This window comes from Tenebrio molitor, chromosome 2, assembly GCF_963966145.1.
Source record: "Tenebrio molitor chromosome 2, icTenMoli1.1, whole genome shotgun sequence".
Taxonomy (NCBI): Eukaryota; Metazoa; Arthropoda; class Insecta; order Coleoptera; family Tenebrionidae; genus Tenebrio; species Tenebrio molitor.
This window is the reverse complement of record NC_091047.1, coordinates 23,978,674-24,002,290: the sequence shown is the minus strand read 5'-3', so window position 1 is coordinate 24,002,290 and position 23,617 is coordinate 23,978,674. Positions and strand designations below refer to the sequence as shown.

Genomic DNA, 23,617 nt, shown 5'->3' with positions numbered 1-23,617 from the left:
AAGCGAACTTACTCGTATTTGTGATGCGGTTAAAAGAAAACATTTTAAATTTAAAACAAATGATTGGAGATTGGTCCAAGTAGGGGTAGAAAGTGGGGTGTCTGTGGAAATCGGCAACAGAGTGCTGAGGTTGAGCGATTCAGTTTTTGAAGTACGATCAGTATCGAAAGAAGTGTGAAGAGATTACGCCACTTTGATCTTCAAGGTAATTTATTTTTCTAATTTAAATGTACCAATGTATTTTTTTTTTGCATATCGTAATTAAAGTAGTACTTTTTTACACGAAAAATCGTAGTGAAAGTAGTACTTTTTTGCATCATTTTATTCTACCTCCTTGGAGATGATTGTCAAAGCATACCACTTTTTTTTGGTAATTTTTCATAAATCATTTTAGACCAAATTTTTCAACTTTTTTCGATATGCAAAAAAATAGTGTGTACAACACGTTATGAAAGTCTCTTTTTTTCACTTATTTGCTTGATTAACTCGGGCTACACCCTCGTTAAAAAAAGTATGACTTTCATAACAAGTTGTACAAATAACTATTTCTTCAAACGTCAGTAAAATATGACATTATACTGCTGGATTGATAATGCTAAAGCGTTATTTCATTTCCATAGCATTTGACGAGCTGACGAGCGGCAGATAAAGCAAACTACCTAAATCATTTGCATTTCCTAACTCAAATTTTAACAAATTTGTTTCTGAATCTGACATATTGAAAGGTTATGTGAATAAATAAGATCTAATTGCGAAATCTACTTACAAAATCTATCCAAATTAAAGCTGGTTGACAGACGAATAATTATTTAAAAAATCGGATTTTGTTCACAGCGTTGTTTATATTAGTCGTAGTCATAGTAGCGCTTTGCTAAACGAGCTACATTAATATATCAGTCTACCCAATCTTCTACCTTAGAATAATTCCTGGTTTCTTAAATAATTTGTTATGAACGTTTGAAGAAAAAATAGTATGTATATGTTATTTGACAGGTTTGTCTAACTACAAGCCTCAGCACATAAAACTTCATTTTTGCTCCTAATAATATAATATGCTATTTTTTATTATATTCGTAATTAGCCGGCACATTAACTACGCTGTCAAGTAATCATTTCAGCTGTTGACCAATGCGATCAGTACTAAGTAATTTGTGCAAAGGAAAATGTTGTTTTCATCTACGTACATGAAGAGATTATCATAATTTTATACAAATATTTAGAATCCTGAATATCGAAATAATTTTGAACCTTTTGCTTTCAGTCTAACACACCCGAGTGTACCCCTCTCTTTTTGGAATAACGTAGTGGTCGGTATAGTGTTGAAGTGAGCTCCTAACAATAAAAAATGGAAGAAACTCCAATAATTGGCATCGACTTGGGAACAACTTACTCCAGCGTTGCAGTTTGGAAAGATGGAAAAGTCGAAATCATCGCCAACGAACACGGCAACATAACAACTCCAAGTTTTGTTTCTTTCAACGATAACGAGCGCCTCATCGGAGACGCTGCGAAGAACCAAGCTAGCACCAACCTTAGCAATACTATTTTCGACATCAAACGTATAATCGGTCGCTCCTACGACGATCCGTGTTTACAAAAAGATCTGAAACGTTGGCCGTTTAAAGTTGTCAATTGTGAGAACAAACCGAAGATTCAAGTGGAATTCAGAGGAGAAATCAAAGAGTTTGCGCCTGAAGAAATCACTGCGATGGTGTTGACCAAGATGAAACAAACAGCTGAAGCGTTTTTGGGAACCACTGTCAAAGACGCGGTCCTCACTGTCCCAGCCTACTTCAACAATCACCAAAGACAGGCTACAAAAGATGCTGGTGCTATAGCTGGACTTACAGTTCACAGATTAATTCACGAACCAACGGCCGCAGCAATTACTTATGGACTAGACAAGCACATAACTGGCACAAAGAATGTGGTCGTTTTCGATTTGGGCGGAGGCACCGTAGACGTGTCCGTCTTGGTCATTCACGAAGATCCTTTCTTCGATGTAATAGGTACAGCTGGGGACACGCATTTGGGGGGCGAAGATTTTGACAACAGACTCGTGGATTATTTAGCCGAAGAGTTTCATCACAAATTTAGCAAGGATCTGAGAACCGATCCGAGAGCCATGCGACGTCTTCGAACTGTTGCCGAGAGAGCCAAAAGAACTTTGTCGTCATCGATGGAAGCTTCCATCGAAGTCGACGCTCTTTTCGACGGCATCGACTTCTGCACCAGCATCAGTAGAGCTAAATTCGAAGAACTCAACGAGGATTTGTTCGAAAGAATTTTGGACGTTGTGTGTACAGCATTGAGGAATGCCAAAATGACTAAAGCGTGGGTTGATGACGTCGTATTGGTAGGTGGTTCGACTCAGATTCCCAAGATTCAAGAGTTGTTGAAGGATTTGTTCTGGGACATGCCGCCTAACGTTTCCATGAATCCAGATGAAGCTGTTGCCTATGGTGCCGCTGTCCAAGCGGCGGCTTTCAACGGAGAATGCGAGCTGTACATGTCAGACGTCACACCTTTTTCTTTAGGCGCCAAAATCACCAACTCACGTATTTCGACAATCATCGAACGCAACACTCCTATTCCGTGCAGCAAAACCAAATCTTTCGACATCGATTGCCGAACATCTACGGTCGTTAGAGCCTTCGAGAGAGAAGAGTCTGTTCCCAAACGGAAAACTTTGTTGGGCGAATTGAGGTTCGAAGGCTCTGAGACAGAGCTCCGTGAGCTGAAGGTACAATTTGTAGTGGACAGCAGTGGTATTCTTCGTGTTAGAGCTGCCATTGAGAGCTTTAAAAGTTTGGTGCCTAAAGGGAGGTTTTCTGAACAAGAAATTGAGAAGATGGTTTGTGACGCGGACATTTTCAGAAAGGAAGAGGAAGCGGAGAAGAAAAGACTGGAAGCAGAATATAAATAAAAAAAAAATTACCGACGGAAAATTGCTATGAACATATCGGGAAAACTACTTCTGACGTTGGTATGAACCTAGAAGTAGAAGTACGTACGACAGACAAGGAGGTGTACGATCGTATTGAACATTTTCATTATACATTACATTGTGTTTATTTGAGATGTTAACTGTTTCTGACTCGTGTTTAAGCATCAACTTTTTTTATTTACAATGAGTATTAAATAAATAAGTCTACAAAGTTAGAACCTGTTTTTTATTATCCATATCATCATAATCTACTTTTAAGAAGGGGAAACAACATGTTACAAAATACTTACCTACTCGTCTCGTACTTTAGCAAAGTAGTGTAGGTGTACGAATATATGGAACAAAGTATATCAATGTACATTTCATAACAGTTATTTGTATGACTCCCTGTCTGAATCTCCCAAGGGAGAAAATGACACTTTACGTCAAAAGTATACATAATAATTTCTTCTAATGCCTTCTTTCTATTAAAAAAAATAATGTAAATTAAACCTCATCATAATTAGAGCATCAGAGTAGGCACACTTGCCATTACCAAGGTTAGGTTTATAGATTTTTATAAATTTTTGAAGAATGAATTTCGGCAGTAATTCTAAGGAAATCATTCCTTAAGATACTTCGAAGAGTTGCATAATTTGTATTTAATATGAAAAAAACCTACGAGATAGTAAAGGGTGTTTTTTAAAATTTGGTGTCGAAGTTGACGTTGAAGTGTCGATTGTGAATAAACCACTCGTCTCAAAAACACTGATTTTTCAAATTTCAGATTAAAAACACAAACAACTCAAAAGGTGAGGTTAGATTTAAACAGCTGATCAACCACTCGTCTTAAAAAAGACTGATTTTTCAAACTGTACGAGTATATTAAAAACACGCAAAAAGTGAGGTTAGATTTAAACAACTGATCAGGATCAGAGTTGTAACCCGGTGGTGCGTTCACAATCGACTCTTCAACGCCAACTTCGACGCCAAATTAAAAAAAAAAACACCCGTTATGAAATGATTTAAAAAGTTATGTGTTGACAAACCAAATTTGATACAATAAGCGAGTGTAAGGAATAAAATTCCTTAAATTTATCTTGTTGATTTTTGGTGAAAATCCTCGTCTTGTCATCTTTTGAAATTTGAAATATTTAGGTTACACTTTCCTATTTCTCACAGTAGCGTTGTAGGTAAAAGAGGGCAATATTATTAAACGGCAACAAGGTTTAAATGTTATATTTTGTTCAATATGCCTTTTGATCTTCTATCTAACGGTCAAAACATGTTTGAAAGGGTTTTGCTCGAAGACATAAAGACATAAATAAAAGAGGACTTTTGAATCAAGAAATCGAATGTACAGTTGATTTCAAAAAAATAGCGTACACATAATATTTCCCCATGTAATGTTAGCTTTGTTTCCATGGTTACATTAAAGTGACAAAAGCTCGAATCATCACTAAACTAGAAGGAAGGTAGCATATGAAATTTATGTTGCCTGGAAGCAGTTTATAACGGGCCATTTACACCAGGAAAATATTACAAAAATCGCTCTCAGCACTTGTACGCTGTTTTTTTTTAAACCAATTGTAAATGACTTCCGAGGCGGAAAAATACAGAAAAAAGGATGAAACAAAAGGAATGGTGTATGACGTCAATGACATAATACCGCCTTCCAACCAACGTAAGGTGATTAGAGCGTGTGAGAAGTGTTTAAAGTGGATGACATCGAACACTTCAGCAGCAGAGGAGGAGTACGAAGAGCCACAATGGAATTAATTTGTAATATGCAACCCTATTTTATGATGTGGCATATCACATCGTTATAAAAAAAAAGATTTAAATAATTTTCAAGTTTAATTTATTCGGAATATTCAGATTATTGTATTTTCCGATTTCCTAAGGGAGTAATTTAGATAAAATAGCACCTCGAAATGAATTGAGGAAATAGTTGTTACATACAGGGTGTTTTCGAAGTTGTGGTGTTCCTTTTAACATGTGATAGTATGCTTTGTTTTAAAGAGTTTTGGCCAAAATCACCTTAGTAAAATGTGTACGGCAATGGAGATACAATAAGTTAATTTTTTTGAAATTTTTGAAGCCGGTCCTACTCAAATTTGCGCTGATTTGTTAGAAATTAGAATTGACAAAAAAAATCAAATGAGCATGGACGTTAATCAAAAATACTGTCAGAGTTGTCATCTAATTAGTCGGAATGGCTTTATCATTAGGAAAATAATGAGCTCACAGATATGTTGCTAATGTATGGCCAATCAGAATGAAGCTGCGGCATCCAGAGAGTACGCAGACCGATTTCCGGAAAGACAGTAAAGACACCATTCTGGCCCACGTCAGTTATTAATCTAGCACAGCGGAGAAATCGACAGGACCGGACTCAAAATTTTAGAAAACAATAAAAATATGCAATCAATTATCTCCGTTAATACAAACATTTTACTAAGAAGATTTAGGCTAAAATTCTTAAGAATAATGTATATTACCTTGTGTTACAAGGAACGCCTCAACTTCGAAAACAGCCTGTATTTAGATTTGAGCTTAAATATTGTTCGAACAAAACTAAAAAAAAAAAGAAGTAAACAATGTTATGAATATACGAAAATATAGTCGTTTTCAATGACATCCGTGCTGTCAATATGACAGTATGTTGGCCTCACTGGCTGTTTCAGTTTAGTAATTTTGAATTTCCTAATTTGGCAATTTACCTTAACGGGGCAAATTGACAAATTCAAATTATTTCCGACAAATCAAAGAAAATATCTGTGGCGGTCGTGAAAAAGTAGGTAAGTCAAATAATTTCAAAAATGAGTTAACGATGTTTACACCTTAATAATAAATCATGGAGTTAAATAATTCAGATTTTCACAGTTTAAAATTTACTTATATTGAAAGCAAGTACAGGTAGAAAGAAGTTTCTATTTAATTACAGGATTTTAGGAATGATGTGGAATTTTGAATCGTTGCCCTGAAAAATTAACATTTTCGACTTACCTACTTTTTCACGACCGCCACAGATATGTGGTCTGATTTTAACCATGTTTTACACCATGTTGAAGATTGAGTTTTATTGTTTGTTGTTGATGTTTCACGAAATATAAATTTTCTTTTACCATAACCTAGATTTCTTGTTTGACATTTTTTTAACTAGAATTTGCTTATGTTCTGAATTCTGGTTATGAATTTGTGTGTACAATCTGCAACAACATATTAAAAATGACACTGACAGGACGGATGTCGTTGAAAACGACTATATAAAATACTGATTGAGCTTTTAATAATAAACAAAGTTTAAATCTTGAAAAACTGTTTGAAAACTTCCTTAACATGATTGTTGGATTTAGCCATTTCTACTTTCTTTAATAACTGAAAACATCATTTAACCCTTTTATTGACCAAGTTGTCCTTAGCAATGCAATATCAATGCAGATTGCAGAGATACTACAGGCACCTTGAAACTTCTAAATACAATAAAATATTTGAGAATGGGCTTGATGATAAATTAAGACAAATAAAATTATATTGAGAAAGCCAGAAATATCTTGTAATAAATGCATATTTAAAGAATTTTGACAGTTCGTATGAAGTTTCAAAGCAAAATTCACATTTGGATTTTCTAGTAATTGTCACTAGTTCATATAGCTTCAGTTTGTTTCAGCATCGGCTTAAATTTTTATTGAATAAAGAATAAATTATTTATTATTATGTTTTGTTTTTGACAAATACTTTCGTTTTCATGGCAGTTTATTCAAAACTGAAAACCAAAACTAAAGTGTAGTCGCTGAACAGATGGATGGAGTAATAAAAAAAGGGATGTGGCTTTAGTTGCTCAGAACGATACACGCCGAAGCCTGTTTCACAATGAAGCAGATTCTGTGCCATTTGTCATTATGATAAGTATCTGATAACGGGTGTTTTTTTTTTTAATTTGGCGCCAAAATTGGCGTTGAAGAGTCGATTGTGAATGCACTATACGGATAACGGATCAGGGAGCTGTTTAAATCTTACGCTTTTATACAATCGACTCTCCAATGCCAACTTCGACGCCAAATTTAAAGAAATACCCTTTATAGTTGATAGAGACTGAGAAAAATGTATTCATTGACGTGCATATCTTCCTCAAAAATGAACACGTGGTCAAACTGCTAAAACGAGGTTAAAAGTGTTAAAACTAATGTCAAATAATTTTTATGGATGTACATCAGGCTTTCAAAAATATGCGCACGTTTTGAATAAGCCAATTGGAAGCTGCTTCTTAAAATACGCGGGCATAGGGGGCGGTTTTATTACTACATCTGTTGGGCTTCTCGGGTTACAACTTATTTAAAAAAATTAAATTGCTAATTTTGTATTGAAACTCAGTGTGTTGGGTCAAAATGAGATTCTGAGCAAGTTTTTCTGATAACTTCTTCCGATATCTCCAATGCCAAAGAAAATATCGAGAATTGACCTTTTTCGGGAACACAGCGCTGTCCTCATTTTAAGTGTAACACACTATAAAATCCAGCATAGAATTGCTTTTCATTTTCCGTTCATAGCATCGCATATTTTTTTGAAAGATCATTTTTCATAATAGTTACCAATTTCTTCCGAATCCTGCTAAATTGGATACACTTCGAAAAGTTTTTTTTTTTTTACTTTACTTAATAAGAATGCACAACCCTCTGTTTTAAATTTCACCGTCACTCGTTCACCTTGGAAACCCATATGGGTCAAATCAGTTTTCTTCTGTTTCCTGGTGCGTTCAGCATTCGCTGTTTTCTCTCTGGATCAGAAAATGCGAATCATGTTCTAACACTACGTTAATATAAATTCCTTGGACAGTTTCTTTTTACTAACATATTTTATTACTGACGAATAAACTATTATTCGTTGAGTAACAGTTATCTTATCAGTTATCACTCAACACCTTTTGCTTGATGCACATCGAACAATAAAAACAATGAGTCTTCCTCGTATACAACTTTTCGAAAACTTTCAACAGTGCGAACAGATAAACCAAACTTGCAAGTTGCAAATGGAAAGTTTCTTGTCGAGTTCGAGATTCCTTAATAGAATTAAGAAGTAATTAGGTTTTTCATTGAGACAATTACATCGATGGCGGAAAGTTTAATTTTATTGTTAAAACAATTTCCTCTGGGCGCAACGAATTTACATTTATTTGTGTTCATCTAGGTCGACGGCACTTCCGTTTTGGGCCACACTAACCATCAAGCGGTCGAATTATTACGTAGTACGGGTCCTGTGGTTTCGATAAAATTTGAAAGATACTTAAGAGGTCCCAAATATGAACAGTTGCAACAAGCCATTAGAGCGAACGAACTCAGACCACCGTCGCCCCTTTCTCCGACGATATCGTCGTTGCCTAAAGTACCCCTAAGTCTGGTGGTGAGTAGCTCTTCCCATTTCATAATGTGTCTGAACGACTTGTTTTGCAGCAAATGAGCTATTTGGGGATCGAACCGGAAGGGGAATCACGCACAAGTTTTGATTTCGATTCGACGGTATTATCCGAAGGACCCGGAAACGACGAAGAGGAGATCGTAATAGACTGCCGTAGGTCGATGCAATTTAGCATAGACAGCCACGAATCGATATACGAAAAGTGGAAAGAAAAAGTCGCTGATGATGTGGAGATTGTGGTATCGTATGAGAAATTACGCGTTTAGGGCGCAACCGGTGAACTGAATTCATTTTAGATCGCTCAGATGCAGAAGGAGCCCAGCAGCGGATTGGGCATAAGTCTGGAAGGCACGGTGGACGTGGAGGACGGGAAAGAGGTGCGACCCCACCACTACATTAGAAACATCCTGCCGGATGGTCCGGTCGGACGCAATAAAATCTTGCAAGCAGGCGATGAGCTTTTAGAGGTAGGTGTAAGGTGTTATCTTTACGTTACATCTTCGTTAACTCTCATAACTTCTTTTTTACTCTACGTTCAGTACCTCAACGAACTAGTTTAATGGCATATTGTCAACTCTTGTGTAAATTATTCACAAGGACGGAACAACAGTTGCGCTGTACAGAACTGTTTCGTTGTTGATTTGGGTTTAATTTGAAAGCTGTGTATTTTTGCGCTTTTGCAGGATTAGTATTTAAAGCTGATCAAAATTTTAGTGAAATTTTGATGAGGTTTTTAGGTTGGACAAGATTAAGGGCCAGTTTATAGAAAGAAAATTAAATATTTAATTCGAATTAAATTTTAATGCGCGATTAACCCATGAATCCGAAACTTCGATTGGTTCAATCTGATCACGTGTTCAGTTAATCTCGCATTTGATTACGATTAACTTAATTACGCTTCTGGAAACAGGCTCTAGAATTTTTAAATCGAAAGAATAAGAGTCGATAATAATTAATAATAATATCAAATAAATAAAATAGTTGTAAAGAACAACTCATAATAGATAGTTGTAAAGAACAACTCATAATAGATACGGTAATAATGGAACAAGCTAGAAAAAATAATAGAAATATTTATACCGCATTCATAGACTACAAAAAAGCCTATAATTCAGTACCACATTCATGGTTAATTAAAATTCTTAAAATTTATAAAATTAATTTGGATTTGATTAACTTTTTATCCCATGTTATGACATTTTGGAGAACTACTTTATATTTATCAATAAACAATACTAAATTAAAATCCGAGCCTATTCAAATTAAACGGGGAATTTATCAAGGAGATTCTTTAAGTCCTTTATGGTTTTGTCTAGCCATTAATCCTTTGACAAATCTATTAAATAGCACTGGATGTGGTTTCAATATTAGACTTAATAATACCACACTATCCAAATTAAATCACCTTCTTTATATGGATGACATAAAACTTTATGCATCTAAAAAGAATCACATTTTATCTTTACTAACAATCACTGAAAATTTCTCAAATGATATTGGCATGAGTTTTGGTATAGAAATTTTAAATTTGACTGGGTGCGCGGATAAAACTAGATAAAACTAAAACAGGGGGAATTTCTTCATAAACTTGCTTATTATCAACAACCGGGGGGAGGGCAATTCGAACATTTAATTCCATAATGTTAAGTACTTAGTAACACAGTTTTTGACTTGTTTTTGTTAGTTATAAAATTTATTTTTTCCAACTTTATTATTTTTTTTCTCAAAAATTTCCTTATGTAAGGTAATAAAATTTTTATACTAGCGTTTAGACAATTAAAAGGGCTATCAGAATCAAGAAAAAAAAATTGGAGGTTTCCATTTAAAAAAAACTATCGATGACGTCATAACTCGAAAACAGATGACTGCTTGGAATTTTATTTTGTATTAAAATATGTATTTTTATAAACTAAAATTGACCTGTCCAAAGATTTTTTTGAAAAAAAATTTGTTTAATTTTTAATGAATTTATTCCATACTTTTGCCGCTCACTGTATAACTCAAGAAGGAGAAATCATTAAAAATTTAAATAAAGGAGAATTTTATAAATATTTAGGTATTAATCAATCAAATCATATTCAACATTCAATTATAAAAGAAAATTTAGAAAAACAATTTTATTTAAGAATTAAATCTATTTTATCCACAATTACCTTATAATTGAAGTTTTATCCACACTTATGAACCGTATAAAGTAACACTTTATCCACTAGTGGAATAATGAAATCACTTTATTCCACTAGTGGAATAATGAAATCACTTTATTCCACTAGTGGAATAATGAAAAAATACAATCTTAAATCAATCGAACAGGATCACTTTCTTCCATTATCACCAACTTGCACAGCGTTTTGTACAAATGGAGTCGATAAACAATCAAAAATAAATAGCGACTATTCAACACCTCCCATGTTTTTTAGTTAATTTCAATGATTTTTGAGGTGACATCCGCTGTCAGAGTGTAATGTCAAATCATTTTTTGATGACATGAGATGAAATTTTGGCGATTCTGATTTTAAATCGCTGTAATTGTGGATAAAACGTTATATTGCATTCGTGTTTTAGTCGCATTTTATCCACTTAAGAATATTAAACGCTCGTGCGTTCGCACTCGCGGTTAAAAATTCTTGCGTGGATAAAATGCTATCTAAAACACTTATACAATAAATAACTATTAAAATCAAAATTAAACGGTAATAATTTAATTAAAGCAGTTAATACATATGCTGTTCCATTGTTGACCTATTCTTTTGGTGTTATAAAATGGTCCAAAACTAATTTACAGAATATAAATATTCAAACTAGAGTTCTCTTTACAAAATTTTGTAAACATCACCCCAAATCTGCTATTGAAAGATTTAATTTACCACGCGAAAATGGTGGTAGGGGTTTTTCAAATCTAGAAATTCTGCAACACAATCAAATTGCTTCACTAAAAAATTATTTTCTCAATAGAGCTCGTGATAACACTTTTTTTAATGCTTTGGTTTCAGCGGATAAAGGTTACACACCTTTAAATTTAAGTGATAATATAATTTCAGATATTGTTGAGCCAAATATACCTGACACTATAGCAAATATAAAACAGAAGTCTTTACATGGGAGATATTTTAAAGAACTGGAACAACCAGAAATTAATATTCAGGCTTCTCATGCATGGCTTAAGAAATCAAATATTCACCCTGAGACTGAGGGTTTTATATTTGCAATTCAAGATCGTGTTATCAATACAAGAAATTATAAAAAACACATATGCGGTTTAAAATCGATCATCGATAAATGTAGAATTTGCGGAACTGAAGGGGAAACCATTGAACACATCATTTCTTCTTGCACGGTTTTGGCTCAAAGCGAATATAAAAAACGTCATGATATATTCGCAAAAATTATACACATGAATTTAGCAGTTAAATTCAACTTATTAAAGGATACACAACCGCATTACATTTATAAACCAGAAAGTTGTTTGGAAAATGACAATTACAAATTATATTTTGATCGTACAGTTTTAACTGACATTCATATCCAGCATAACAGACCAGACATTATTATTTTAAATAAACAACAAAAGCAAGCATATGTTTTAGATATAGCTGTTCCAAATTCACACAATATAACACAGACATATAATACAAAAATTAATAAATATTTAGAACTCTCCGTTGCTATGAGAAATCTTTGGTGTTTAGAAAAAATTTCGATTTTACCACTTGTAATTTCAGCAACGGGAATAGTACCGCAATCTCTTCTTAAAAATTTAAAAATTTTGGACTTAGAGAACACATTGGTGGTTGAAATTCAAAAAGGTTACTCATGTCACATCGTGAGGAAATTCCTTAACATTGACACAGAACATAAAACACAAAAAAGTCAAAATGTGGAGGCGAGACGCCGGTAATTATGTTGATAAGCACTGCACTATTACTTGATAGTATTATCCGTAATAGTGTATGCACTCCGGCAAAATTGTCGTGCCGCCGGGTGGAGGTGGGATACGTGAAATAGACAGTTTTTAATTTTTACTAATTTCAAAATATCAAAACTCCATTTTTAAAACCAACTTTATTAGCTTTGGAGTCTTCTACCTTCAGCATTGGGAATGACTTTTCAACTAACAGCAAATCAAGTCCATTTTTGGAAAATCTTTTTTTTTTCCACATTAGTTGACAAAATTGGACCTTTGATTTGCAAAGTTTCGGCCTTGAACATTCCCATCTTCATTTTGTGTGTATTTTTAGGTGAACGGGATGCAACTGATGGGCCTGAACCACTTGGAGGTGGTATCAATATTAAAGCAGCTGCCAAACTTCGTTAGTTTAGTGTGCGCTCGGTATCCGGTTCCTATTAGAATAATAGACACTTCTCAACACCGAGAAGCTTTCCAAGCGAGGGTGAGTGGTCCGACCGGCGCCACTCCAAACTTATCAAATCAATTGGCACCTTTTCAGAAAATCTTAGCCGGTAGTCTCCAGACCCTCATACCCAATAACGATCGTTTAGTCAAAGCCAAATCGGAAACCTCCATAGCCTCGAGCTTCAACAGCGAGCAGTGCAACGGCAGCAGATCGCGTTCTCTGGAACTGATCGCCGGATTGCCGATGTGGAGCAGCGAACCCACCGTCGTAGACCTGAACAAGGGAGATCACGGTTTAGGATTTTCGATTTTAGATTACCAGGTTTTAAACCGACAATCCTTTAAGATTAGAAAGATGAACAAGTCGTTCTAGGACCCTTTGAATCCCCAAGAAACTGTGATAGTCATCCGTTCTTTAGTACCTGGGGGCGTCGCCCAACTAGACGGTAGACTCATTCCGGGCGACAGACTTCTATCTGTCAACAACCACAACGTTGAACACGTCACGCTCGACAGGGCCGTGCAAGTCCTGAAGGGGGCTCCGAAGGGACCCGTGCGGATCACGGTGGCCAAACCTCTGACCGCCAACGACGCCGTCTCCCACACGAGTCAGGTAAGGGGGTTGCAGGTCGAACAAGTCTAGAGACGTAATGTGTGTGTCTATGTGTTTGAGGGAATCTCAAAGACTCTAATGGACGATTGTTTTTAGTTCGTACGGAAAATTTTACAAGAATGGTCCGAAGAACTGGAGTACTTGATTATGGTAAGTCTTCTCAATTAAGCGAGATCTTGACTTAATCGCTCTCTCGTTGCAGAACTAAAAATGGACTAACGGGCCCGTGTCAACCTTAATAATTATAGTCGCTGTCGATGTCAATGTCATACATATCAATGGGATTCCCACAAACACATTAGTTGTGCTATCATTGTGATAATTAATTAATGAAATATATTTGTTTGAAACGAACGCCCGAAGGGTGCTTTTCTAAAGTTATCCACTACCAACTGCTTTCATATTTAGAAAATCTATATTTTTGACATTTCTGTATATACCGGGTGAGATAAGTTTTATCGTCAGCACGATTAACCCTATTAAAAAATTAGTAAAATTTAAGAAATTTTAGGGTTACATTCCCTTGATATAAGACTTCAAATGTGTGTAATCAATTTTCACTTATCACTTAATTCAGAGCCATGAAATTTAAAAAATCCATTTTGAGCAAAAAAAAATTTTTTTTCGTACACGCTCATAATTCACAATTAATTCAAAAAACACATTTACGAAATTCGCATCAAAAGAAAATTATTCGTTTTTGAATTATTCCAGTTTTAACATTAAGATCGAAAACTGACCAAGATTTACAACTGCAGTGTCATAAATAAATATCTCATTGTTGGGAAACATCTGTTGACCACTTTTCTAGTAATTCTTAAGTCCCTAAAGGGTATCATAAAGAACCTACGTCAACTTCTTTTGTGGAACTGACCGCCCAATTTAATAATTTAATAATAAATCATAGCTAAATTTTACGCTTTAATATCAAATTCCATTTATTCCTGTGATGTTTTCATGATTTCAATGACACCAAATTTTTCCTGAATGTTTGAAAGGACTCTTAGTGAAAAATTATGTAAATTAATGTAGTACATAGTTATTAAATTAAAACAAAATCTTTACCTGTTTTATTAAAAATTTTGAAATTTTTACACTGTTCTAGAGTGATACACAATCATTCTTGAATTTTTTGAGAATTTTAAATTGATTAGAAGTGGATGTTTTCGCACTGACGATAAAACTTATCTCACTCGGTACTATAAGTATATTGATCCAAAGATTTGGCCAAGAGTGTATGTGTAGTTGCCTTTTTCTTTCGGAAAATAGTTATTTGTATATCAAGGCCGCGAAATCAATCTTTAACGTATCGAGAGAAAAATTGACAATCTCAAGGATGTTCAAGGATTTCGCAGCCACGGTGTACACAACATTTTTTGTGCAACCGAAAATTTGTAATTATTATAAAATGAACAAGTGAACAATTTTTTATTTTATCAGAAAATTTACTGTGTATTAAGCATGATTAAATATGTACAGCAAAAAATTAATTATGAACAATTATTAACATTCTTCGATTTTCTCAATACAGAAAGTTGAGATTTTTTCAAATAACTATTTAACAAGATACGTAGTTACCATCTGCATTTTTGATATTGTAGAAAAAAATTTTAATGCCTAATTTAAGACAACTGCAACTCTAAAATTTCTTCTGAAATAAAAAAAATCTGTAAATATGTACCAAGTGATTTTGTTGAAAATTTAACTTTAAGAATATTTTTGGCAAAACAAAGAATGCTAAGAATTTTCAAACCAACTGACCATGTAGAGATAAAAATAATAATTAGAAACAAAATGACATGAAAGCAAGTGTTCACATCTGAATGCTAAGGTAATACGTAGTGATGTCTGTCTTTGTTGTAAAAAATGTTGTCGAAGGTGAACCAGCTATGCAAATAACAAAATTTTACGATCTAAATTTGCACGAAGCAATAAAAAATGTTTTCCTTCTGCCGACTAAATAAATTTGATTTAGTTGAAATAGTGAGTGAATACCTAATCGATGTTATGTAAATTTAAGTTTTGTCAGTGGTGTTTGCGCGGCTGAATCACCATCTCATTTGATGTGGACCTTGTCTGTAAAAATTGTTATGTAACAACCCAAGTGTGGAAATAAGTCGTGGTGTTTTGCAGGACACCGAAGACGACCAAACCTGCCTGGAAGACTTCCAAGAGTGCATCGAAGAGTACCAGGAGTGCCTGGAAGTCGTCCACATATGCATAGACGAGGACAACTCGTCGTTCAACCGCTCGGCCAGCACATCACAGATAGAAGACCTGGGCGAGAACATAACCAATGCTCAAAAAAACTTCAACTCGGATTTTTTAGATAACAATAATTTATTAACGGTCAAGCAAAAAGATAGCATAGGTGACAGTGATCTAGACATAAGTTACAAAAGTACAAACGACCATTTAAACAATAAGCTCGAGTGTGATAACAAAACATCGAGCGGCTGTGCGCCGCTGAAGACCATCATCGACAACAAAGCGTTGAACAAGACCGACAGCTTAACTCAGAGCGACAAAGCGTCCAACCAGGACGGTTATGAGACCTGCGTCGACGAGTCCCTGTCGGAGGAGGGGCCCAAGAACAACAATAACGAGCAAGGGGATGAAGAGGTGACTCCGACCAACTCCAAAGTGAACGTTTCCGGGAGTTTCGGGATCGACTCCGAGGTGGTGACCGTGATCACCGCCACTTCGGAACCCTGCCTCGCTCTGGACCAGTGCACCAATCACATTTACCTCGACACCAAGTCGGACGACGAGCTCAAGTCCTACGATCAGAGCGACTCTCTGGGTCCCGACGAGTTTTTCCTCGTCCAGTATCCTCCGGACGAGGCCCAAGAAGTGCCCAAGAGCTTCAGCGAGCCCAACGTTTTGGACACGGTGTGCGAGATGCCTCCCAGGAAGCTGACCTATCGGCTGAGGGAGTACTACAACGACTACAAGGACTGCCTGGAGTCCTATAAGGTCTATTCCGACGAGAAAAAGGACGAGATGAGCGACGACTTAATTTTTAACGAGATTTTTCTCCCTTTCAAAAGCAGGTCAGCCCCTAATATCATGGACAGTTCTTTTGTGACCCTCACTTATGATCCAGGACCCGATCGCAGCCGTAGGAAGTCCGACATTGCGCCCGGACATCAAGCCAACGATGACAGGTTGGCATAATTACGCTCTGAAACCTCTCAAACCATTTCTAATCTCGTTAACCTACTAACTTAATTAGATTGATGTTGTGTTGTTGCGTTAAGTCGCTTAAAGAAGTCGGCTCCTTTACTCTTTTGTCTTCTCGTTAGACCACAATTGTGAGTTTAAGTCGTGTCATTTCAGCGAAGGAGCGTTATCAATGACGGTTATAAAGCCGATTGATAGTGAATATGGTGCACTGAAGACCAGCCACGTTAACGACATGTTGCAAAAGCATTGGGGGTCGACCCACACTATCAAGGTCTTCAGGGAACCCAACACCAGTTTAGGGATCAGCATCGTAGGAGGGAAAGTAAGTATCTAGACCGTTCTCAATCTCGCTTTTAAAACCACGATTTTAGGTCGACATTCATTCGACCGACTCATCATTCGATAAAGTCTTGGGGATTTTTGTTAAGAATGTGGTACCGGACAGCCCTGCTGGAAAGCTGGGACTATTCAAGGTACGTTTTCACGAACCACTTTGACTTGCGTCCTCCATTTTTACAATTCTAGACTGGTGACAGAATTTTGGAGGTCAGCGGGGTCGATTTGAGACATGAAAGCCACGAAAAAGCCGTTGAAGCTATAAGAAATGCCGCCAACCCTGTCACGTTCGTCATCCAATCTTTAATTCCTTGGGTAAGTTTGATGGAATGTGGACGACATCTTTGTGACATTCTTTGTTCTTTTAGAACTATGAGAATGAAGTTGAGTCTTTCAAAAGCAATGAGAATAACTGCCCATCACCTTATCCGTCTCCTGTCAGTGACAAGCCCCCAACAGAACTTCCTCAAGTAAGTACAAGTCTGACTTGACTGTATTGTCGTTTAACTGCGTCATTGTAGATTACGATATCGAATGAAGATCAGAAGCAAGAGATGATTCAGGTCAAAGTTGAAGAAATGTCGGAAGAAAAAGGTAGTAGGGAGATTTCTACGAAAGTGTACATGAGTGTCGAAAGAGTACCCTCTCCGCCACTGATAAACGACAAGGATGTTTCTCTCAAGGATGAGTCTCTGGAAGAAAGCGAAGAGGATGAAGAGGTCGACATCAGGGAAATGGAAGGACGAACGGTCACGACGAAAGGACAGCAGGTGTGAGAGATGATTATTAAAAATGGATCTTTCCATTGATGATTCAAATGTATCTGTATGAGGTACCAAATGCGAAGAAAAATTTTCGATTACTTACGATCAGAATTTTTAGAAAGGTACCTAAAAGACGAATAGAAACAACTGAATATTGTTGAATTATTTTTAAGAGAATTAAAATTAAGTCTGTAAAGCAACTATAAGCTACAAAATACAGGGTCATTATAAATGATTGTCCCATCGCAGTTGGCGTTGAAAACCCACACAAATTTGGGATGTGCCGCTAGCTTCGCAACGTTAGACAAACTAGTAGACAAATTTACACTACCGCCAGCAGCGCTACCTATCGGCGATGCTAGTTTCACTCATGTTATAAAGATTGCGGCACATTCAACTACGTCGCCAACGCCTACTGCGATAAGACAATAATTTATAATGACCCCGCAGTAGCACTAGTGGTAAATACATTTGATGGAAAAACGCTGGATTTCTAGTTAAACAACAGTGACAAATATTCGTGTCTTTGTTATGTTTTGCAGACATTATTTCATACAATTGTCCATTGTTCTATTAAGAATTACAGGAAATTTAACGCTAATATCCAGGTTACAGCAACAATGAATACGAATCGTCTTTTATATGTTATTATTCTGTCAGTTAATTAAAAAAGCAAATAAAATGAAGATGTAAAGAATGGACTGAATTTATTCTAATTTGTTTAGGTATACATAGTGATAATCATGATAATTGTATCATTAATAAATTAAAACCCTACTTTTTGTCAGTATGTTCCATATCAAACATTTGATTTTAAAATTTACAATCAATACTGTGATGAAATAAATTTCAGATCAAAAGTGCTTATTATTGGAATGTGATTTGCTCCATTTAAATAAATCACAGCCTAAAGCACTCTTGATCAGAAATTTATTTTATGTCATACGATATAACGGGTGTTTTTTTTTTAAATTTGGCGTCGAAGTTGGCGTTGAAGAGTCGATTGTGAATGCACTATACGGGTTACGGATTACCGATCAGCTGTTTAAATCTGACTTTTACACGAGTGGTGCGTTCTCAATCGACTCTCCAACGCCAACTTCGACGCCAAATTAAAAAAAAAACACTCTTTACATATACAGTGCGTTCGTAAAATTCCGAATAAATTCGATAAAACTAAGTATTAATTTCTCAGAAAAATCCTCGAAGAGTTCAACTTTGTTTTTAAAAAATGCATATTCTTCAGTACTTTACTTATGTAGACAGCTTCTCAACTCCTAATAATGACGTCATCAATAATGTTTTTAAATGACAATCTCCACTTTTTCGTATTTTTCTAATAGGTTTTCGTACTAGCTAAACAATGAACGAAAAAAATTGATACCTTACATAACAATTTCTTTGCGAAAATGACAAATTTTACTTCAAAAGTTAAATTTAATTTTTGGTTCGACATTGTCAGAATTTGAGAATTTTCTCCTTTGTGAACGGATTTTGATAAATGTTTACCTACTTACTTGCTGCATTTGAAAAAAGGTTTTCGTTCTTTTCCTTTATTCTAAAATTTTGAGTTGTAAAAACGGAAATTGACAGATAACCTAACAAATACAATCTGACGCATTTTTCACCAAACAATGTTGCCGGTTGTATTTCCAACGTAGAATGCAGTGTTGGTGGAAATTTAGAATTGAGACAGACGTTACGGTTAATAATAAAATTCAACGCAAATGTTGAAATTGCCACCCGCCAACCATTTAGCACTCACCAACAACTTTGTACACTGCGCTCAATGATGTCAAGGCTTACTTGTTCCTTTTCAGCGCGAATTCTCTGCCACAAATCGTCTAAATTGTTTGGTCCATTAAAATAACCTTCGATTTTGACTAAACCCATAGAAAAAAAAATATGTTTACCTCAAAAATTCAATTAAATGTTTGAAGTAAAAATTGCCATTTTCTCAAAAATTTTTTAATATAAGGTAGCAATTTTTCTCACTCATCGTTTAGGTAGTACGAAGGTCTATCAGAAAGGGAAGAAAAAACTGGGGATTGATAATTAGGAGATGAAAAGCTGTCAACATAAGTACTGAAGAATATGCACTTTTTAAAAACAAAGTTAATAATTTCTGGAAAGAAATCTACACCGAAGAAAGTTCGGACAATTCAACTTCTTAACGTAGCCTCAAATACCGAATAAGTCTGCTGAAGTAGGTACATATTTTGATACGTTTAGAAAAACATCTCTTGTTTGGCTTATTCATCTCCGTTCTTGATCGTCCAAAAAATGAGTACTACAAAGGTGTAGTTTTAATTTTAGAAATAAGCAATAATCACTGAGCGTTATTGTGGATTGGCGAACTGGCATTACGGGTGGTAGCCATGCAAATTTGTCTTTTGTGAGCTTTTACACAGATATTCTATACTATTTGAATTTCGAATTTTTCCAAAAAACAAAACGACATTAACCAGCTAAATCATAAAGTAAAAATAGGTTATTTAAGGTTTTTGATAAAATTCAAGTCACACATTGGTAACGAAAACTACACGACTCCTTTATTTTAGATCGATCGGGCCAGCGCCGGGAACTTCAAAAGAAGCAAAGAAGAAATCAGTGACGACCTAGAAGAGGAAGATGACTTCGGATACACAAACAGTGAGTGTTTTCAAATTTTATTTAATTTTTTTACAAGTGCTACAACACAAACGGAATCTCCATTGTAGTTCTAAATATACACATTTTGCTCCTGCCGTCCACAATGACATTTTAATCAAAACCAAATGAATGGTGTAGTAATAATTAAACCACCCCGATCGCAATTCAACTTCAATAAATAACTATTCGTGTGCTGGATTGCGCTCGAATGGCCTCAATTAATTGAATAATTATTATTAGCAAGGTGTATTTAGACCGTTGGTTGTAACTGCCAGCAATATTGCGTTTCGTAATAGTTCAATTTAGCTATTATTTGAATAGCAGAAGAAATGCAAAGCACTTAGTACGAAAACAACATTGCAACTAAGTCGATGAATTCAACGAATTAAACACAACGAATGTTGTGCTTAATCAAAACGTACACGACAAACAGTATTTTAATTTCAGTTTTATTGAAAATTTCACGTAATAACGGCCGTAGTTAGTTGCAAAATACGGCTCCACAAGTTTTATCCGGTGCTACGTGGAGGACACAATAACAATTTATAAGTCCCAAATTTAGTAGATAACGTTGCACAAATGCATGCAATGGCAAAAAGGGATTTGTTACAGCAGAAATACAATACATTTAAAATTCACGTTCCAAAAATTCAGTTATTTGTACTGTTCAGAAATAATTATTTCTCGGGTGTTGTTAGAAAATATTTTTATGATTATAAAACTATTCGTACAATTTACCAGAAAATATAAACAATGATACAAGTATATAAATGAGTAGCATATTCCATATTCTTTTTCTATTTTTTAAAGTCCCTATTATTAGTATTGTTATGAATTATGTCAGATGTAGAGTTGTTGCAAAAAAAAAAACGGGAACTGTCAGAATAAAATTGACATATTTTTATAATTTTTTCATAGTGTGAAACCTTCTTACGAGAGTAGGTTAGAATTATGGTCAAAATTCAATGGCATTTTTGATAGGTATTGTCAAGTAAACAATGAACTGACAAATGGACAAAACCAAATTTACATTAGGAAAAATTTAATTTCCCTTTTTTTTTACATTCAACTGTACTCCAAGCTGTCGGACTTATCGTCCTGAATAACTATTAATTGCAGCGTGACAATATTACACACGGTTGACATCCTTTGATTTTAAGAAAAAAACTTACACCACCGTATTTGTAAACACAACGTTTACTCAAAACTTAATTTAATTAGGAATTCACTGGAAAAAACTACGTACATGTTTAGTTTTTGCTTCGTAAACAATTAATCTAGTCTTTGTACGCTTTCTTGTTTCCGTGTCAACTACTATACTACAATGTTGTTCTTGCCTCAGGATTGAGGAAAGGGATTCGGTAAAATACTCATGTACAGTATATTAGAGCAACATCTGAAATGGGAAATGTTATTCTCCACTGTCTGGTTATTTATCAAAACTGTTACAGGGTTCCTGTAAACATAATTATGGTACTGACATTAACAATGCAAACTCTCTAGAATCCCCATTCAATCTGTTTGTTTCTATGCGTTTCTTGCTTCTACGTTTTTTACTAATTCGATACATGAATTAAGGTTTTAGACACAGTTTTTTTTATTTACACGGGAGTTGCTCAAAATCAATAATAAGACAACCCAGTAATTCATCAATTCAAATTTTCAATAATTAATTCAACACATTTTTTATATCTGTAAAGTATTGTAAAATGTGTTAATGAAAAGTATTAATGTTCTCATGTTTTTGTATCTCACCACAATTTTTTTTTAAATAAAGTAAGAACTTGTTTGAAAATAGTTGTTGATATAATAAGCTCGCTGATTTTCTTCAAAATAATATTTACCTGAATTAGAAAAAAATTAGCTAATCGCAAACGACGTGCTAAAAACGAGACGAGCTTTTGTTGTTAAATACTCAAAAATGTGGAAATTTATCAACATTTCGCCAGGTAGTTTATAGTAAGTCGCTCAAATTTATAAATTTCATTCTTATCATGCTGGCTGCTGGATTCTCTCATGTTCGAATAAAAACGAATGTAAGATGTTACTTCCAAGAGACCTTTTATCAAAAAGCTAATTCAATAGCAAACTACGACTTACGACAAGATTCTACACTTATGAGACAAAAGAATAATTCAAATAACGGAAATTTCTCGATACCAGAAAAGATGAAGAGGACTCCATCACTGAAAGCTCTGCTTTTTTTTATTTGGAATATCAACCCACTATTATTTTTTTCTGGAGCAAATGAAGATGAAACTTGAATAATGCACTAGTACATTCTACCGGGATATCAAAAATTATCTTGGTCAAAGGTGGTCATCAATTTTCAATCATTTTTTGAATGTCAAAATCTGTCAAACAGTTTTATTTTTTATTTTTCCCGCACTTTGCAGTAATGCCGAAGGATTTTTATGCATGCCTTACAAATTGTGTTGGTGTGTTTTGCAAAACTGGCTCTGTGACATAAAAAAGGTACTGGTTCGTTCGTACCGAAGAAATCATCACATGAAATAAGTTGAGACGGACGTTATCCAATCCATGACCACCTTTGACCAAGATAATTTTTGATATCCCGGTACTATGATCACTGCTACAATAAATCAACAAACATCGTTTTCAATTGTCTATTACTAATAGGTGCAGTAAACTTTTAACTTAATACTGATACTGCCTACATTAAAGTTAATGTAATTTTGTAACCTTACCTTTAACATTTTACCAATTAGCGGTAATGGAAATATTATTTACTACGGCAAAATTCACCTTAAATATCCTTTTCAACTTTAAAATTATTTCTCACTTTACTTTTTATTAGCATAACAGTGCTTCACTAAAACAATCTCGAATTTAACTCATTTAAAAAAAATCAAATTGACAAAGTACTGGTTTGTGGCGCATATTTGTAACCGTTCCAGGGTCTTCGATAAATTTATGCCTCTGTAAGTTCTCTTATTGACCTCCTTCCATCAAATTAATCAATGCCCCATCAGTTTTTCCTTCCTCATTTTTTCTGTCCGATATGCTCGAAAACAACTTGCCGTAAATCAAGCGAGCTTTTCCGCTTTGGGTTCATTTTTGGCATAAAGGCCTGCTAAAGCAAATTTAAACTAAGGGATGATTTCGACTCTCATCCACTGTTACAATAACTCTTCCCCAAGATTTATCGCCATCATCTCTTTTCCGAGGCGTGCGGGTTTGCCGTACGCTTTACACGGCTGATGAGGTTCGAACAGCGAAATCTTCCGCCGAAGTTTGCTCAAAACCCACTAAAAATTCATAAGCCTGGCGTCGCTCAAAGGACCGTTGACCCGTCACCGTTGAACTTTAATTCGAACATCTACATCGACGAACCGAAGAAAATTGAT

General features: G+C 35.1%; 2 protein-coding genes across 7 annotated transcripts in view; both read left to right on the top strand.

Annotated features, from left to right (window-relative positions):
* Positions 1 to 23,617, top strand: part of LOC138123069 (multiple PDZ domain protein-like) — a 336,364-nt gene that overhangs the window by 167,306 nt on the left and 145,441 nt on the right. For all 6 annotated transcript variants that reach the window (XR_011156695.1, XM_069037584.1, XM_069037586.1 and 3 more), the window contains 13 exons: positions 8,117 to 8,329; positions 8,380 to 8,583; positions 8,641 to 8,811; positions 12,583 to 12,735; positions 12,793 to 13,020; positions 13,072 to 13,311; positions 15,445 to 16,478; positions 16,651 to 16,819; positions 16,869 to 16,970; positions 17,023 to 17,148; positions 17,202 to 17,303; positions 17,355 to 17,603; positions 20,159 to 20,249. Coding sequence is in view for 5 of the 6 variants with exons in the window: in XM_069037584.1 (XP_068893685.1) it covers positions 8,117 to 8,329; positions 8,380 to 8,583; positions 8,641 to 8,811; positions 12,583 to 12,735; positions 12,793 to 13,020; positions 13,072 to 13,311; positions 15,445 to 16,478; positions 16,651 to 16,819; positions 16,869 to 16,970; positions 17,023 to 17,148; positions 17,202 to 17,303; positions 17,355 to 17,603; positions 20,159 to 20,249 (3,082 nt within the window). In the remaining variant the exon portion in view is untranslated. The remainder of the gene's footprint in view (positions 1 to 8,116; positions 8,330 to 8,379; positions 8,584 to 8,640; positions 8,812 to 12,582; positions 12,736 to 12,792; positions 13,021 to 13,071; positions 13,312 to 15,444; positions 16,479 to 16,650; positions 16,820 to 16,868; positions 16,971 to 17,022; positions 17,149 to 17,201; positions 17,304 to 17,354; positions 17,604 to 20,158; positions 20,250 to 23,617) is intronic.
* LOC138124885 (heat shock protein 68-like) lies at positions 1,261 to 3,205 on the top strand. Its single transcript, XM_069040065.1, has one exon. The coding sequence runs from the start codon at positions 1,346 to 1,348 to the stop codon at positions 2,924 to 2,926; it is 1,581 nt and encodes a 526-aa protein (XP_068896166.1). The 5' UTR covers positions 1,261 to 1,345; the 3' UTR covers positions 2,927 to 3,205.

Excerpts from the sequence above, each read along its gene's own strand:
- LOC138124885 (XM_069040065.1), top strand. The coding sequence starts at position 1,346 with ATGGAAGAAACTCCAATAATTGGCATCGACTTGGGAACAACTTACTCC.